Here is a 16,653-nt window from a genome sequence, read left to right on the forward strand (position 1 = left end):
AAGATACTAATGCACTGAGCTGAACGACCAGATCATCATTTATCTGCCCAAGCAATTAATTATGAACTGTGTCACAGTAAGCTCGGGAGGTACAAGGTTCTGGCAAACTTTTGCCAAAGTACTGAAGTGATCCTTTCCTAATTTTTTTCTTCTTTTCAACGTTAATTGTGCATGGTGCTCTTGGTTGTTATATATTAGGATGTTCTTTAAACCAACTATGTTGTAACCAGAGAATTTGTCAATGTGTCAGTTATTTCTTTGTTTATCCTAATTTAGCATTTTTAAACCTTCCAAAAAACCCAACAGTAGTTCCTTTTCAACTAGAAATTTATTTTTGCGGTGTGTTTGGAAATTGTACACCGGTACATCTGTACATCGTAGCTTATTCTTTTAATTTAAGTTTTCCGTTTTGAAAGGTTCCTGCTCGTACATTAGTTCCACGGAAGCTCGCCAGCTGAACTTATTTTGCTTAATGTAGTTTTATTGCTTTTGATATAAGCTCGCTCTTAGACATCTTGTAATTGCAATCGATTCCTTTATTATTACACCTAATAGAAGACGTTTGTTCACATTGAAAAACGTAATTTGTAGCAACGTTATATAAGGTGCTACGTTGTAAAAGTTTCCTTGATTACATCGACGGTGAGATTACATCACAGATTTACATCCTGGAGCAATAAACTACTGTTGGAACCAATTCTGTTTGATTCTTGACATCTGTAGAAAAGTTTCTAGACGTTAGATCGACGAGTACCAGGAGTTTGTGACAAGACTCCGTTCCCGCAAACCAAGTGGTTGCTCCACCGAGCTAAGTCCCCCCCCCCCCCCTCCCCGTATTTCAGTAAAGTTCCACAGAGTTCCCACTACTGTCCAGAAGTTGTCCGTTAGTCTAAAAACCCAGAGTTGAGCGAAAACCTTATTTATCGCCACACCATCCTTGTGAGAGGCTTCCAACCAACTTCAATGGAAACTTATAGCCTGAATTTCCTTCGGTCGCCTGAAATAAAGTCTTGACATTAGACACACTACTTTATAAAAATATCATAACATACATTGTCGTACTTTGCTGCCTGTCCAGCGAGACGGTCGATAACACGTCTTTGTTTACTCTAACATAGGAAATATTTTCGTGTTTTTCGAAGGTAATTATATTACTACACTAGGTAATTGCCTTACTCGAAATACAATACTGAGTTTAAAGTAGTAAAATAACTGAGTTTAAAGTCAGTCAAGTCAATAGTTTACCGCTAGATCAAAAACATTCGTTTTGTTTCTGAGGAAGCCAAACAAAAAGAAAGTTATTATATTTCACATGTGCCTATTGGTCGTGATAAAACAATACCTCCATGATTAAGTGTTATTCGACAACGCCCGCAATGTCTCAAAATTGTGTTTTGTCTTGGTTTTTTTCAAATCGGTAGCCTGCGTAGCAGGCGTCTGTGTAGTTTTCAGTGCGTTTAAAAGAGTGCGCGATCGCGAGAAGGCCGCGCGAGGAAAAAATCGAGTCTCGCTGTATGTGGGAACCACAGCATAATTTTCTGGTCTTTTCGATAGCATACAGCTTAAATTGAAGAGTTTATACGCCTTAGAGACATCGTTTACCAACGAAGTACACTTTTTGTCGCATGTATAAAGTTTCCGGGTAAAGTCTTAATTATAAAAAATGATAATTTGAAAGTAGAGGAAAAAATATCTTAATGCTATGTCAATACACCTGATGTAGCCATTATTTTATTTAAAACACCTCCATATCAAACTGCTGCAGAGGTAAATACCGGCCCCATACGTGACCTATTAGCACACGTACTAAAAACATCTGGATTGATTTTATCATTACTTGGCAAAAAGAGACACTCTTGACTAAGAATGCCATTTTAGACATTTTCACATTTAATACCTTACGTTCCCTTCTTCGGTCCTCGTGCTCAACGTTTTCTGAATTTCAGGATTCAAGCCTAATGAATGAAAATCATGTAATGTTTAATAAATGAGCAGCAGTGTTTTATCAAGTTTAAAACACGAGGCGCAGCCGAGTGTTTTAGACTTGATAAAACACGAACTGCGAATTTATTGAACGGCTTAAAAATATTTTGATGTAGATCAACTAATTCTTGCACTAATATATATAGATTTGGGGTTATTTTGGCCTAGAAAATTGGACGTAAAGTTTAGCCGTGTCTTTATCAGATATAAAGACACTCATTAAACATTAATTTCTTTTGTATTTTCTTTATGAATTATTAATGAGTTTTTTAATTGTTTATTTTTCCAATGAAGACATGTTTTTCTTTAATTTATTTCTATTTCTTTTCTTTCGAGAGCGTTTCAACTATTTTGCAAATGGTTGAACACATGTGCCGGGACGCTTTATATGCATCATACAAAGGATGTTATTCTTATTCATCGACATGCAAATAAGTTTCCCTGCATTCTGTACCGCTTTATCCCACTGAGGGCCTGTTTATATGGAGGAGAGTTGTCCCTGGTAGGAGGGCTACCCTCTCCCCCGAGCTATCTTTTAACGAGCATGAAAAAGTTGTCCCTGTTGACCGAGCCAAAACTTGGCCCTCTCGGTTCAAAAGACTGCCGATAGTTGTTTTGAATCATCTATTACGTCTGACTTTTTTAAATAAGGAACGATGAAACATCGACCACTACAATTTTTTGGACAAATTTACCGCCGACTTCGCTTTCAATGTATCTGCAATTTTGTTTTTGTCGACTGCATCGTTTGCGCATGCTCTGTATGTGTCAACTTGTCCCTGGTAGGCGAGGCGAAAATAACTATGGAAAAAAAGTTGGCTCGCTACCCAGGGTCACCCTACCTTCAAAGCGAGTGATCCTCCACCCAGGGTCACCCTGCCCCCTGAGCTAACTTTGCAATTTCTCATATAAACAGTTCGCAGCTATTTATAAAGAAACGTATGAAAAGCTATCTCGCCCAGGGTGGCTCGGTATGGAGGGTAATTCTCCTACCAGGGAAAACGTTAACTCTCCTCCATATAAACAGGCCCTGAGAGCAACAATATAATGCGACAATGTCAGTTCTCAGTCGAGACCGTCTTTGTCTCAGATTCAATAGGACATTACCAGGGAAATTCCAGGGGCAAATGGAACAGTATTTTCCAACTTTTCCGGTTGACTACACGGAAGGCATAACAAAATTTGCATATGGTCAGGTAGTGCGTCTAATATGGAAATTTCAACCGTGCGTTAAAATAATGCACTGTGGCCGGTTTCCTGCAAATATAACTCGTTATTTTTGTAAATAAAAAGCATTCCGAGCACTGAATATAAACGCCATGAATGACATCGTGGCGACAAATACAGGGACTTTCAAAAGGCACACTACAAGCAACGAAAACGTCCCCAACCCAAAAATATTGTACATTTCAGTTTGCTGCCGCCTGCAAAACAACAACAAACCCGAGTCCGGAATGCTTCCTTAGCACATGTAGCTGCTTTCAGCTGCACAAATCGCTAAATTTTCTGCCGAAGGAACTTAGGCTGAGTGTAAAATGGTAGCTTTTTCCAAAATTTCCGGAAAAGAGGACAACCTCGCAAGGTAGACCCAAATTTTCGAAAACAATTTCCCTGAATTTTCAGTTCCATTTGATTTTGCTTCTGGAATTTCCGGGGTTTTCGGTTTAATGGTTCGCATTTTGGAAAGTCACCACTTTCCGGATTTTCTGGAAACTTTCCCAGGAAATTTCTGTACCATTTGTCCTTGTTCCGAAATTTCCGGAATTTTTGGTCGAATGGGAAGCGCCCTAGGCAAGTTAAACCTTACAGTTTAAACATTCAAGGTAAGTTTGTGAAAGGTTGGGAAAATACTACGAAAGTGTAAAACCTAGCTTAACTATGATATTACAAAATTACAACGTAGTAAAAATTCCTGCTTATAATTAATTTTTGTGTGAAGGGAAATTGTATTCATAGCAACAATCTTTGTTATACAGCGGCGCAACAAAAGGAAATTACGTTTGTTTTAGCATTTCTTTAAGCCGTGATTAAAACAAACTCTCCGCTAACATTTTTTCGAAATTTGTTGAGCGATATAAAAATATATGACACGATCATCTACATGCCGAGAAACTGAAAAATACTTTCTACTTCTACATAATGAGATAGAATTTTGTTTTCGGAATAGGATTTTGTTTTCAGAATTATTAGCACAAGGTTAATGTCTGGCACTCTCGGATGGTTTGTTAAATGAGGTAAGTGTAGAGGTACAAAACAATACACTTGGCCAGAGCTCATCCAGGTTTCTGTAGCACGTTTTAAAGCCCTGTTGAAATTTCCAAATTTAAAAACACCTGGAAATGACGGCTTGACACCTGAACTGTATAACAATTCTGCAATCCCTTTGACCAAATTATGCCTGAATCCTTAATTTTGTCAAATCGTTTATAAGTAAAAAAATCGTTTATAAGTAAAAAAAAACTCTGTTTTAAATATATTCCATAATGTCTGGTTGTGATGTAATGTATATGAAATAAGTCATATATGAACTGCGGATGTATATGAGAGTGATAAATGATCGTCGCAGTGAATTTCCAATTTAAGCAATTGGAATAAAGAAGCCTAAATAAAATTCAGGGCTTCAACGGGATTCGAACCCGTGACCTCCGCGATACCGGTGCGATGCTCTACCAACTGAGCTATTGAAGCCACACATTGGGAGCGAGGTCAATTGTGAGTTCATATTGTCCCGTGAGAGGAGTGAAATGATGTAATGTAAATGAAATGATTCATATATAAACTGCGGATGTATTTGAGAGTGATAAATGATCGTCGCAGTTAATTTCCAATTTATGCGGTGAATTGGAATAAAGAAGCCTGAAAAAAATTCAGGGCTTCAATTACAGCTATAATTATTACTAGAAAATACTTTTAAAAATAATAAGAAAGAACTGGGGGCGTTTCAAAACTAACATTCCGGCCCCTTAAAGACGATAAGCCTTTACTAAATATATAAACTAATAGGTTTGAAACGCTAATTCTAGTTTCTAATTGATTATTAAACCGTAAATGTTATACTAAATGTTCATTGTGATAACAATTCCTTTAATCCTTGCTTGTCATTTCTGCAGCTTCGAGGAGCACAATCTTGTCGACAGGTCTCACCAGCACGGAAGTCCTTGTTTTGACCTTTGCTGAACGTACTAGTCCATCTTTGAAGTTGCTGTAGACCTCCAGCACTCTTGCTAATGGCCAGAAACTGCGGGGCGTGTTCTCATCGAGAAGCAGCACGATATCATTTACTGCGAGGTTACGCTGCGGCTTGTTCCACTTTTGGCGTTGCTGTAAGGATGGCAAGTACTCTTTGGTCCAGCGTGACCAGAAGATGTTGCTCAGATATTGCACTTGGCGCCATCTGCGACAGGCGTAGTTATCCTCTCTGGAGAATATACCAGGTGGCATTGTTGTTCCCTCTCGGAGTAGCAACAGATGATTGGGCGTGAGGGCATTGAGATCCCTTGGGTCATCAGAGACCCTAGTGATCGGTCTGCCATTCACAATTGATTCTACTTCACACATCAGTGTGCTCAAACCTTCATCACTAAGGACTTGCTCTTTGAGTACCGCTTTCATGACCTTTCGTACAGTTCTGATGCACCTCTCCCATACTCCTCCGTGATGTGACGCAGCAGGTGGGTTAAAGGTCCACTTTATGTTGTCTTGCAGCAGGTACTCGTGAATCTGAGCTTGGTTCCACGAGCGAACACCTTCGCGTAGCTCCTTTTCGCCTTTTAAAAAATTACCTCCGTTGTCCGATCGTATTTCTTCTGGGCATCCTTTTCTGCAAATGAAGCGGCGAAGAGCGTCGATGAAGGACTCTGTATCCATTGAATGAACTACTTCAATGTGGACTGTACGGAGGGTAAGACACGTGAACAATACCCCATATCTTTTAGCTGTTGATCGTCCGCGACGTACGACAAAAGGACCGAAGCAATCTACTCCGACGTATGTGAATGGTGGCTTTGAAGGCGTTACTCGATCCTCTGGTAGACTTGCCATTTTCTGTTGCATAGTTGGTGCTTGACGTCTTCGGCAGTCGAAGCACGTGTTGAGTATGTTGCGTACACTTGATCGCGCATCGATGATCCAGAATTGCTGCCTGATCAGTGATAGTGTATATTCAACTCCAGAGTGTCCAGAAGCCCGGTGGTAGTAGTTAATGATTAAATTAACTACGTGATGTTTTCTTGGAAGAATAGCGGGGTGCTTAGCATCGCTCTTGATCGGTGCATTGTGAAGACGTCCTCCTACTCGGATAAGGCCGTTTTCCATGACTGGGTCAAGCTTGTGAATGCTGCTTGACTTCTTAACTGCGTTCTTGTTTCTTGTGTTTCTTTAGCGGCGTGTCTGAGATCTTGCATTTCTTCTTTGAAGCCTTGGTTCTGCACGTGTTTAATAATTTCTATTTCGGCTTCCTTCATCTCGGATACGCTCAGTGGGGTGACTTTCTCAGCGTTCGCTTGGTAGCTGATTTTCTCGTTCGCCTTCCGTCGTTGAACTTGTCTTCGTAGAATGTTTTTGTAGCGTAAACTCCAAGCCACGATTTTTCTTAGGCGGGTCCATGAGGAGAACCTTTCGAAGACCTTGCTCAAATTATCTTCGGTTTGCTTGCTTGCTTCGTTTACAAATATTTCGGCGGACTTCTTAACCTCTGGATCGTCAGCGGAGATCTTACCCAAATCAGCAGGTCTTTGCGGCCATGATTCCTCTGACTTGGTTAGGAAATCCGGTCTTTGTGTCCAGCGGTCATTGCTTAGGAGTGCGTCGACAGTCATGCCTCTGGACGCTTCGTCGGCAGGGTTGAGTGAAGTATCAACGTACCTCCACTGTGTTGCGGTAGACTGATCTAGAAAAGCTGAGATGCTATTTGCGACAAAGGTCTGAAACCTCTTGTCCTTGTTTTCTATGTAGCGAAGAACACAGGTGCTGTCAGTCCAAAACGTTGAACTATCAATAGGCACGGTAACTTCTTGCTTGATCATACGTTCCAGTCGTGTTTCTAGAACTGCTGCGGACAATTTCATTCTGGGAATCGTTACTGATTTAATTGGAGCTACTCTCGATTTCGCCATGATCAGAGAGCAGTGGACTTTTCCGTTAGCATCCGTTTGGCGGAGGTAGGATACAGCTCCATATCCTTGGCTGGATGCGTCTGAGAAATGGTGTAATTCGCGACGTCGTACGGCTGCGAATTCTGGTGGCTTGAAGCATCGCGGTATTTCAAACCGTTCCAATTTAGGGAGGTCGCTAAGCCAAGCCTCCCATTGTCGTTGCGTTGATTCCGGGATCTGGTCGTCCCAGTCGAGGCCCTTTAGGCACAGATCTTGTTGAATAGCTTTAGCCAGCAGCATGCATGGAGATACGAACCCCAGTGGATCGTATACTGAACAAATTATCGACAGAGTTCCTCTTCGAGTAGCGGGTTTTTCTCGTTTTGCGATTTTGAAACTAAACGTATCTGCGAGAACATTCCACTGGACGCCAAGAGCTCTTTCTGTTAGCATGGCATTGTGGTTGAAATTAAGATCTTTCACTGATGGTGCTCTCTCCGATTCGGGAACAGAGTTAATTACTTTCTTTGAGTTGGATATCCACTTAGTAAGTCGAAAGCCTCCCTTTGCGAGCAGCTCACGAAGTTGGCCTACCAAGCGGACAGCTTCGGTATCTCCTGGCACTGATCGAAGGCAGTCATCAACGTAGAAGTTTCGCTTTACGGTTTCGATTGTTATTTCATCGAAATCTTTCTTGTTATCTTCAGCAGTTTTCTTAAGGGCATAGTTTGCGCAACTAGGAGATGAAGCACCGCCAAAGAGATGAACTGACATCTTATATTCTTCTGGTTCTTTTTCTAAATCGCCGTCCGGCCACCAAAGGTATCGCAGGTAGTTGCGGTCGCTTGGCCGGACTCGAACTTGGTAGAACATCGCTTCTATGTCAGACATAAGGGCTACCGGATCTTCTCGGAATCTCGTTAGAACACAGACCAGGGTCTTGGTCAGATCCGGCCCCTGTAACAGCTGGTCGTTGAGGGAAGTTCCGCGGTACCTTGCCGAGCAGTCAAATACGACTCTGACTTTTTCTGGTTTCTGCGGATGAAAGACGGGATAATGAGGCAGGTACCACGTGTCCTTCAGGGACAGGTCTGCGCTGGTCACTTTTTCGGCGTAATTCTTGCGAAGAAGGTCGTCCATAAAATCTGTATATTTTTCTTTCAGGATTGCGTCTCTTTGCAGACGTCCCTTTAGCGGTTGAAGCCTCTTTTCTGCTTGCGACCTATTATTCTGTAAAGGAGGTGGATCAATCTTCCAGGGCAGGGCGATTTCATAATGGCCGTCTAAAAGCTTTACGGTAGCTGTCATGGTTTCTAGCGCACGTTTATCGTTTTGTGACATCGCTGATTTTGGTTCGTACGTTGAGTCATTGAACTCAAGATTGCAGAAGTCTTCGAACCTTTTGGTTAAGTCTGCAGTGGTTTCAATGAAGTTGGCGGTTGGCATCTTGGGCTCCTTTCTTCCCAGGGGTCCGTTGAGTGTCCAGCCGTAGACTGTTCGGGTTGCGAAGGGACCACCATGTTTTCCTTCACGTACTTCGATTGGCTGAAGTATTCGCGGAGCGTCACTTCCAATAAGTAAACCAATCTCTGCATTGACGTTTGCTGGTAGTTTGATTCCGTTAAGATGCGGCCAGCGGTTTACATCTTCTTGTTTAGCGATAGCCTCAGTCGACACTGGAAGGCTGGGCCTTGAGTACACCTTGGGTAGCTCTACTGTGTTGCTTCCGTTAAGGTCAGACACCTCTAAATCGACTAGTGAGCACTGGACTTGTTCATTTGCTGTTTGCATGGTGGTCAGTGAAAGGTGAGTTCTCTTTCCACTGACACGAAGCTGTTTCACGAGGTTTTCAGTGCAAAAGGAGGTGTTCGAACCGGAGTCCAAGAAAGCATACGTTTCCACGATTTGATTTTGGCCCTTTGCCTTGACCTTCACGGGAACAATTGACATTCCTACGACAGAATCGCTGGCAACATCAGATGCGTTGACGTTTATGTAGCAGTTACTTGCTTTTGTCGCGGTGGGATTTGCTGGTGATTCGGTCAGTTGCTCTGTCTGATTCGCAGGCGCTTCTTTAACGTGTAATAAGTAGAATGTTTCTTTGTGCACCCTTGGATTCGACAGAAACTACGTTTTGGGCAATCTTGCACAAAATGTCCGGTGACTAAACAATTTACGCACAGCTTGTTAGTGCGAACAAACTGGTAGCGGTTGCTCAAAGTTAGCTTTTTGAAATCTTCGCATTGCGATAGCCAATGGTTTCTCTTACAGGAAGGGCACTTAATTTCCTTTCTTTCTTCTTTATTGCCCGGTCGCTGTTGAGGGGGTTGTTCTTGTCCTTGCACGGCGTAAGAATTGGCATCTTTGCTTGGCCTATTTTTGTGCTTCAAGTTACTGAAGGGTGGTGTAGCGGCGGGCGACTCTCAAGAGTTTCAAGAGGTGTCGTTGCCGGTCTTGATTTCGAAAATGTAAGGACTATTCTACGGGCTCGTGATCGAAACACTCAGATGTAGAATACACGTCTTTTTATTCCCTTGACATCTTAATGTTGTACAACCATCGAAAGCCGTAAACTGAAATTCGATTAACATAAAGTATATAAGCTTAAAACTAACTAAAGATAAGTCATTGATTCGTGCAAAACTAGTTAATCACGTGGCATTTCCCGCAAGAAGAGAAACACATAAAAGCTAACTTAATTCTAGTTAGAAAGTCTAATAAGAGGCGACGGCCTAGTCGGGAGGCCCTAGCAATAACAACTAAACTAGCCGATGACTAAAACAAGGCAAAAACAAAGCTAACACGAAAAGTAACAATGGCGACTTATTTCCGAAAAATCACTATGGCTAAGTCATGCAATAATTTACAAAGCAAATAAAACGAGAAAATAAACTTCTAAGCTTGATCGAAAACTAAAGGTAGAAATTTCCTCACTTACATATCAGTCCTGCGCTTGCCTCTTGTGGCTTGCTTCTTGTCTTAATTCTTGTTTTCTTACTTCTTCTTAGTGTTCGATACGAAGGCGTGGAAACAACTGAACAAAACTAACTGAATACGTGCTTTAGAGCATGAAATCAAACAAACGACTTAATTGTTCTTTGTATCAATGAACGGAAACATATGCGGTTAACCCTAGACTACAATAGACCGTACAGCGGTCGTTACATGGCTCCCCTAAAATTGTTCAATTTCACAAACTTAACTAAAATAGTAACTAGCTTACAAACTATAAAATAGAAAGTTCATGGCTCCTTGGCGGGGATACACCCCGGTTCTTGTTCCTCAGCCTCGCTGCTTGTCATCAGCAATAGCAGCTTGTGTATTGGCCTCTCTAGCAGTCGTACTGGCTTTGTACGCACTCCCTTTGAAGTGATGTTTGGATCTGAAAGGATTGAAATTTTCCTGGCGGTGGAAGCACGATTTTAGATTTCATCGTTAATAAATGGTTTGGCGTGAGGGGCGCTAAGGAGTCTGGATCTCGTAGGCCATCCACCGTGAGGGGTCTACTGTTGATGATAGCTTCTGCTTCACACATGAATGTGCTGAGGGACTCGTCGTCGAGTTGGGTTCCATTATCATCTAGTAGCACCGACAGTACGTAACGTACACTTCTGATCTGGCGTTCCCAGACACCTCCCATGTGACTGGCGTAGGGAACATTCATCTTAAAGCTGAACCAGTCACAATTGTCCTGGAGAAGCTCCTTGCCAATCTTGTCTTGATCTAGTTCGCTAAGGGCTTCCTTGAGTTCGTTCTTGGCGCCTACGAAGTTTGTGCCTTGTTCACTTCTCATCTGTCGAATGGGACCTCGACGACAGATAAAACGGCGTAGAGCGTGAATAAACGAATCTGTCTCGAGACTGTGCGCGACCTCTAGGTGTATGGCCCTCGATGCCATGCATGTGAAGAGGACGCCGTATCTCTTTAACTCCTTTCTCTTGTCTTTTACGATCCAAGGCCCGAAATAATCCACGGCGCAATACGTGAATGGTGGAGCTTGATGGAGTCTGTCTTCTGGCAAATCAGACATTTTCTGGGATTGGGCGGGGCCTCGAAGCTTGCGACATCTTATACAACTAAGAATGTAGCGCGATACTGAAGAGGTACCGCCGATGATCCAGTAGCCATTTGATCTTATCTCATTGAGCGTTGTTGTTCTTCCTTGATGCTTGCATATCTTGTGGAAGTACTGGACCAGTAGCTTGGTGATATGACCGTCTCTTGGTAGTAATATGGGGAACTTGATATCCTCTTTCAGGTTTGCTCGTCTTATACGGCCACCCACGCGAAGCACGCTCAAATGCGCTTTACACACCAGACCACAACACCGGGAGCTTCGTGCCCTACTCTTTGCGAATAGTGTGTGGGTTCTTTAACGTACCATGTTACAAGACTGAAGATACAGGAGACGGGACCTACGGTTTATCGTCCTTTTCCGAGAAGACTAGAATGTCTAACCATTTGCAGATGTAATTACAAAGGCAGCACATTCTCCTCAGTTATTTTAAGACTCTGAGTGTTGGTCCGGTCTGGGGTTCGAACCCACGACCTCCCGCACAGCAGTCCGGCACTCTACCAATTGAGCTAACCAGGCGTTGGTTTAAAGTAAACATTTGGTCACAGAAAGCCCAAATTTGAAGCATTTGGACACTCGCCTCCTCACTGCTTGTCCGCCATTTTTATCTTGTTTAGTCTAATCACTGCTTGATGTGAATACTTTTCACAACGAAACATGTTTCATTCGTGATAAGACTTATCATATTTCGGCCTAATGTGAACGCAGCTTTAGTTGGTTATTTTGGTTGATAGGTTTCTTGTGATATTTAATATTGCAGTTTCCTTTGGTTAGAATAGTTTACACATTTTTGACAGATCCTAAGAGTTGAATGAGGCAAGATGATGGTGATGATTATGATGATGATAATTATGGCACTTATAATTATCACGGTTTTGTTCCAAATGTAGCGAGCCTTCGAGAGCAGCGAGAAAATTAGTTCAACCATCTTAGTTAATTCCAAAAATGGTATTCCCTGAAAGAAATGACCCTCCAAAGGAAGTGGCCTCAAATGTTATTTGATTCTTTGGGAAATAACAAGCAATGACCTGATACTAAGGACGCTAAATAACTCTGTTCTGTGTACGTTTTACAGCAAGTTTTATCCATTCCGTCAATATAAACAGTCATAAATTTACTTAATTTTCTACGAATCAAACTATAATAACCTCATTTTTACCATTATTGTATTTATGGCCACAGCTAAAAACAGGAAAACTAAGTAGACAAACAGTCACAAAATCAAACACTTCATTATATGTGCCGGTTATGTTGCGTGCATGTTCACATTTGATGCCATTATAGCAACAGTGGACTATTCAGAAAGTTTAACGAACTCCCGAAAGTGAAAACTCTCCCAAAGAAACGAGGGTCGTTACTTTTGTAACTTAAAGGTGCTAACACACGAAGGAACATGTTGCAGGAAGTTGTCCCATTGTGCCACAATGGGACGTGTTGCTTCAACGTGTGTGCAAACGTTGTGATTTGTCAACCTCGTTCCCAGGGCCTCTCTTCTTTTCCTCTCTTGTCTCTCTCCTCGACGACAAGGGAGGAAAAGGAGAGAGGCCCTGGGAACAAGGTTGGTGATTTGTCCCTGCTACATTTGCAACATGTCCCTTTGCTTGTAAGCCCCTTTAAGGTATTACATTCTATGACAGTACACACGTACTTATTTCATCGAAGGGATGTGTTAAGTGTTCAAATGAGTTTTTTTATGACACCGTCTCACAGGTCTACATGCAGCTGGTAGCGTGGGATGAGCTGACGAGCAGTGGGAAGTGTGTCTTGAAGCACTGTTAAAAATAACTTTACAAAGCTCTTTCATCACCCAAAACAACTACTTACACAAATATGACAGCAGTTAGAACCCTGATTATCGTTCTCTAATTAAGCGCTGTTTGAAATTATTTTGCTCATAGACCTTTCTTACTGGGGTCTAATTATGTTCCTATTGTAACATCTCAGTAGGAGCTAATGTATCAGCGTTGAGTGCAATGATGGCTCTTTGTTTGTTTGTTTGTTTGTTTTTTGTCATGGATGCAAGAAAAACTACTGCATATTTTTGTCATTTATTTTCTACCTGAATAATGTTAGTAAGGTGTATTTGGTGGTAGATCAAAACTGTAATATTCCTGATTTATTTAGTCTGTATTCTCATTACCTTTCACTCTTTACAACACACTGATATTTTAAGAGGTGCTTTACCGAGATACCCGAACGTTTTTGTTTTTGCAATGTTTTTGTTTTTCTTTAAGCGCTTTAACAGGTGTTGAACTATAGGTGGTCACACTAGTAATAGCCTACAATTAGCAGAGGGGCTTTCACTGTTGTTAACTACGAATTATGAAAGCCACCGTTCAACAGCTCAAAATTCTTGCTAGAATTACTTTTATATTTGTTCAAAAGACATTTGCAGGAATATGCTAACATTGAAGACATATCTTCTGTTTCTCAGTATGGCTACCGTGAATGGGGGTGAGTGGTCAAACTATTTTTATTTTAAATAAATCTGTTTGAATAAAAATCTACACTGATGTTTCATAGTTCAAAACTTATGTCGATGTAGCCTTGAACTATGTGTGCTAAATCAATTGTTAACACTAGAACCAATCTTAAGTCTCTTATCTGATTATGTCGATTATTAAGTCTTATACTTCAGTGGGATTCATATTTCGTCTTCATATGTATATTTTTATTGTCATTTTTATTTTTTTAAAAAAGCAGCACAACACGAAATGAGAGCTCTGAATGACAGTTGGAAGCACAACGTTTCCTTTTCAAGTTTTCCCATTCACCTGTGACTTCTTTTTTTAATGCATTTCATTAATACAAAAAAACATTTAATTGTAGCACCGCCGTTTTTCTTTAAAAGTTGATAATAAAGCAGAAATTGCACTAAGTTATAGCAAAATTTTTAGGTTGGGCTATATTGGCCTCCCGCTGCTAGTGAGACACTGTTACCAATTAACTAATTTCCCACAACATCATTGCGAAATTGCAAAATGTGCCTATTTATGAGGTTTTTCTATCATGTGTTACAAAATTATATTTAAAGGAATGATTTTAATTTAAAGGAATGTTAACATTATTCGAGTAAATTTGGTGACCCAATTAAGCCGTCCTTTCGTCCTCAACAAGTTAAAAAAAACTAGCTTTTGTTCACTGTTCGACATAGAAAAAAAAACTCTAGAAGAAGCAAACTGATGTACAAAAAAAGCAAATTTTGATAATGTTTCGTAAAATGGTCTGCTTATTTTGTTTTTGTAGTTTGTTGTTATAATTCCAACTTTGGTTTAGGCACTTTCGCCTTTTCGATCGTCGATTGTCTCTCGAACTCGTTAAATACTTCAGCATGTAGTTTTTCATATCGTACGAGAAAGTTAAGATTCCATCCCGTAGAAAATTTTTGGCAGGGTACACCTTGAAATCAAATCATGAAAGTCAAAACAAGGCATACAGTACAAATAAAATGAAAAAGTAACATTGCTATCGTTTTGTGGAGCTAGCAATGGAAAACAATTTTTTTCGGTAAAGGTGTGCGATACTAATCTCGTTCATCATCCTTTCGCTCTTGAACATTACAATTATTTCAACTTAAACACAACCAAAAAGTCGCGAAAATACGGCACGGCAACCTTTTGTAATTGCGTGCCACTATGGAAAATTTCATAGAACGTTTTAATAGGGACAGTGGTTCTGATTCGATGCGAATGTATGATCCAACCTACTTTTTAATCACCATGCGTGAGCTTTGCACCGTTTAACTATTATAAAAATCGTCTTCATTGTAACATTCAAGTTTGCAGAATTAACTGAGCCAGATAAAGGTTTTGTCTTTTTAGTCATACTCTATTTACATATGAATTCCTCCTGGCAAAGTACGAATTCCCTACGCTAACCAAGACTATTGTTTACCTATTTTATTTTATTTATTTATTTACTTGTTTATTTATTCAGTTTTTGATAAAATATCAGTTTCAGATGATTGCAGATCACTTCAGTTCGAACTGCAAAGAAAGGACAAGGCTCTAGAAAATCACGTGATCACTAAACAGGAAGTTCAGAATCAAGACGACTGTGAATTGCGCTGCTACCGAGAACCAAACTGTGTTTCTTACAACTATGGCCCAACAGCAAACAGTGATACAGCATCTTGTGATTTGAACAATCGCACCCATTTACAAGCTTCAAGCAGTGATTTTGTTTTGAAGGAAGACTATATCTACCGACATGTTTTGGTAAGAAACTGAGCTGAGAGTCACTGGAACATTTCGTTTGGTAATATCTAAGCCTAGCCCCATTTATTATTACTTTATCCCATTGCATAATAAATACAGCCAATTATAGGTCTGAAAGGCCACTGCAAATTCGGAATCTCGTCCCCCCCGAGGGCGGGGATAACGTGTATATTTTTGCTGGGGGTGTGCCATTTCCCTCGGTTTACCGGGAAATGATATCCTATTATAGATCAAAACGCTGAAGAACATTATTCAATATCCCACTGTCGATATTAAAAAGTTGTGTCACTCATAGGATTGTCGTTTATCAATTGTAATTTCTTGTTGATGATCTAACAAAATGGTACATAGTTTTGAACATAGATATATTCATTATAGGTTACAAGAAAACTTCACCTGAACAACACATTAAAGAATGCAAATGAATTCTTTGTTTTTTTCTTAATCAGAATTACTGTCAAAGCAGCCCTTGTCCGAGTAGTAATGCCACATGTCAAACTGGTTTCACTGCAGTCGGATATCGATGTATTTGTCCACAAGGATACAAGGGAGATCATTGTGAATCAGGTACATCATCGCATGACATTTCGTTTTTAGTATCTGGAGTGGAACACAGAGCTGAACAAGCATTGTGAATAGCACATGCTGTTAACTTACCGTTGTGGATGGGCTTAGGATCAAAGGGGATTCCCATTAAATAACGACAGGGTGATTGTCGGAAAAAATACTTAATAGGTCACAGAATCATTTTCAGGAGTGATTCACTCAAAAACAAAAAAGAGGTTTCAATGTAAATGGCCCTGGTCAGCCAAGAGCCAGTCTACGTACCAGTCTATGTATTGCATTTACTTCAGTGGCACAGTTATCGGGGACCTTTAAGCAATCGTCACGGTGACGAGGACAAAGGAGGCCTTATAGCCTCGAGTAAGACGGGTAATAACTGAAATTTACTGACGAATCAGCGTTTCCTGTTTCCCCTTTTTAGATATTAATGAATGTGAAGATAACAGTCACAACTGTAAACCTTACGCGGACTGTTGCAATCTTATTGGATCATACCGATGCATATGCAAACCCGACTACATTGGAGATAGAATCACCTGCACAAGTAAATATGTACTTTATTTTATTATCGCTAAATTAAATTAAAAACCACTTCAAAGCAAGCGTATCACACAGTGTAAGCATTACTGCAACACTGCTGACTGGGAATAAGTTATATTTAAAGGACCCACAAAATATATTTTAAGAAATTGGCTTCCCGTACGAAACATTCTACAGATAG

At 40.6% G+C, this 16,653-nt stretch overlaps 4 protein-coding genes across 4 annotated transcripts in view; 1 reads left to right on the top strand and 3 right to left on the bottom strand.

Moving 5' to 3' along the window:
- Nucleotides 1-5,067: 5,067 nt before the first annotated feature.
- Nucleotides 5,068-6,024, bottom strand: LOC144664207 (uncharacterized). The gene has a single exon (XM_078525318.1). The coding sequence runs from the start codon at nucleotides 6,022-6,024 to the stop codon at nucleotides 5,068-5,070; it is 957 nt and encodes a 318-aa protein (XP_078381444.1).
- Nucleotides 6,025-6,272: 248 nt separating this feature from the next.
- LOC144664208 (uncharacterized) lies at nucleotides 6,273-9,073 on the bottom strand. Its single transcript, XM_078525319.1, has one exon. The coding sequence runs from the start codon at nucleotides 9,024-9,026 to the stop codon at nucleotides 6,273-6,275; it is 2,754 nt and encodes a 917-aa protein (XP_078381445.1). The 5' UTR covers nucleotides 9,027-9,073.
- Nucleotides 9,074-10,407: 1,334 nt separating this feature from the next.
- LOC144664209 (uncharacterized) lies at nucleotides 10,408-11,106 on the bottom strand. The gene has a single exon (XM_078525320.1). The coding sequence runs from the start codon at nucleotides 11,104-11,106 to the stop codon at nucleotides 10,408-10,410; it is 699 nt and encodes a 232-aa protein (XP_078381446.1).
- Nucleotides 11,107-12,916: 1,810 nt separating this feature from the next.
- The window catches only part of LOC144662731 (uncharacterized), a 70,859-nt gene continuing 67,122 nt past the window's right edge, over nucleotides 12,917-16,653 (top strand). The window contains exon 1 of the mRNA XM_078523616.1: nucleotides 12,917-13,605. Within this exon, the coding sequence (XP_078379742.1) occupies nucleotides 13,551-13,605 (55 nt within the window). The 5' untranslated portion in view covers nucleotides 12,917-13,550. The remainder of the gene's footprint in view (nucleotides 13,606-16,653) is intronic.

This window comes from Oculina patagonica, chromosome 8 (genome assembly GCF_052425735.1).
Source record: "Oculina patagonica isolate OP01 chromosome 8, crgOcupat, whole genome shotgun sequence".
NCBI lineage: Eukaryota > Metazoa > Cnidaria > Anthozoa > Scleractinia > Oculinidae > Oculina > Oculina patagonica.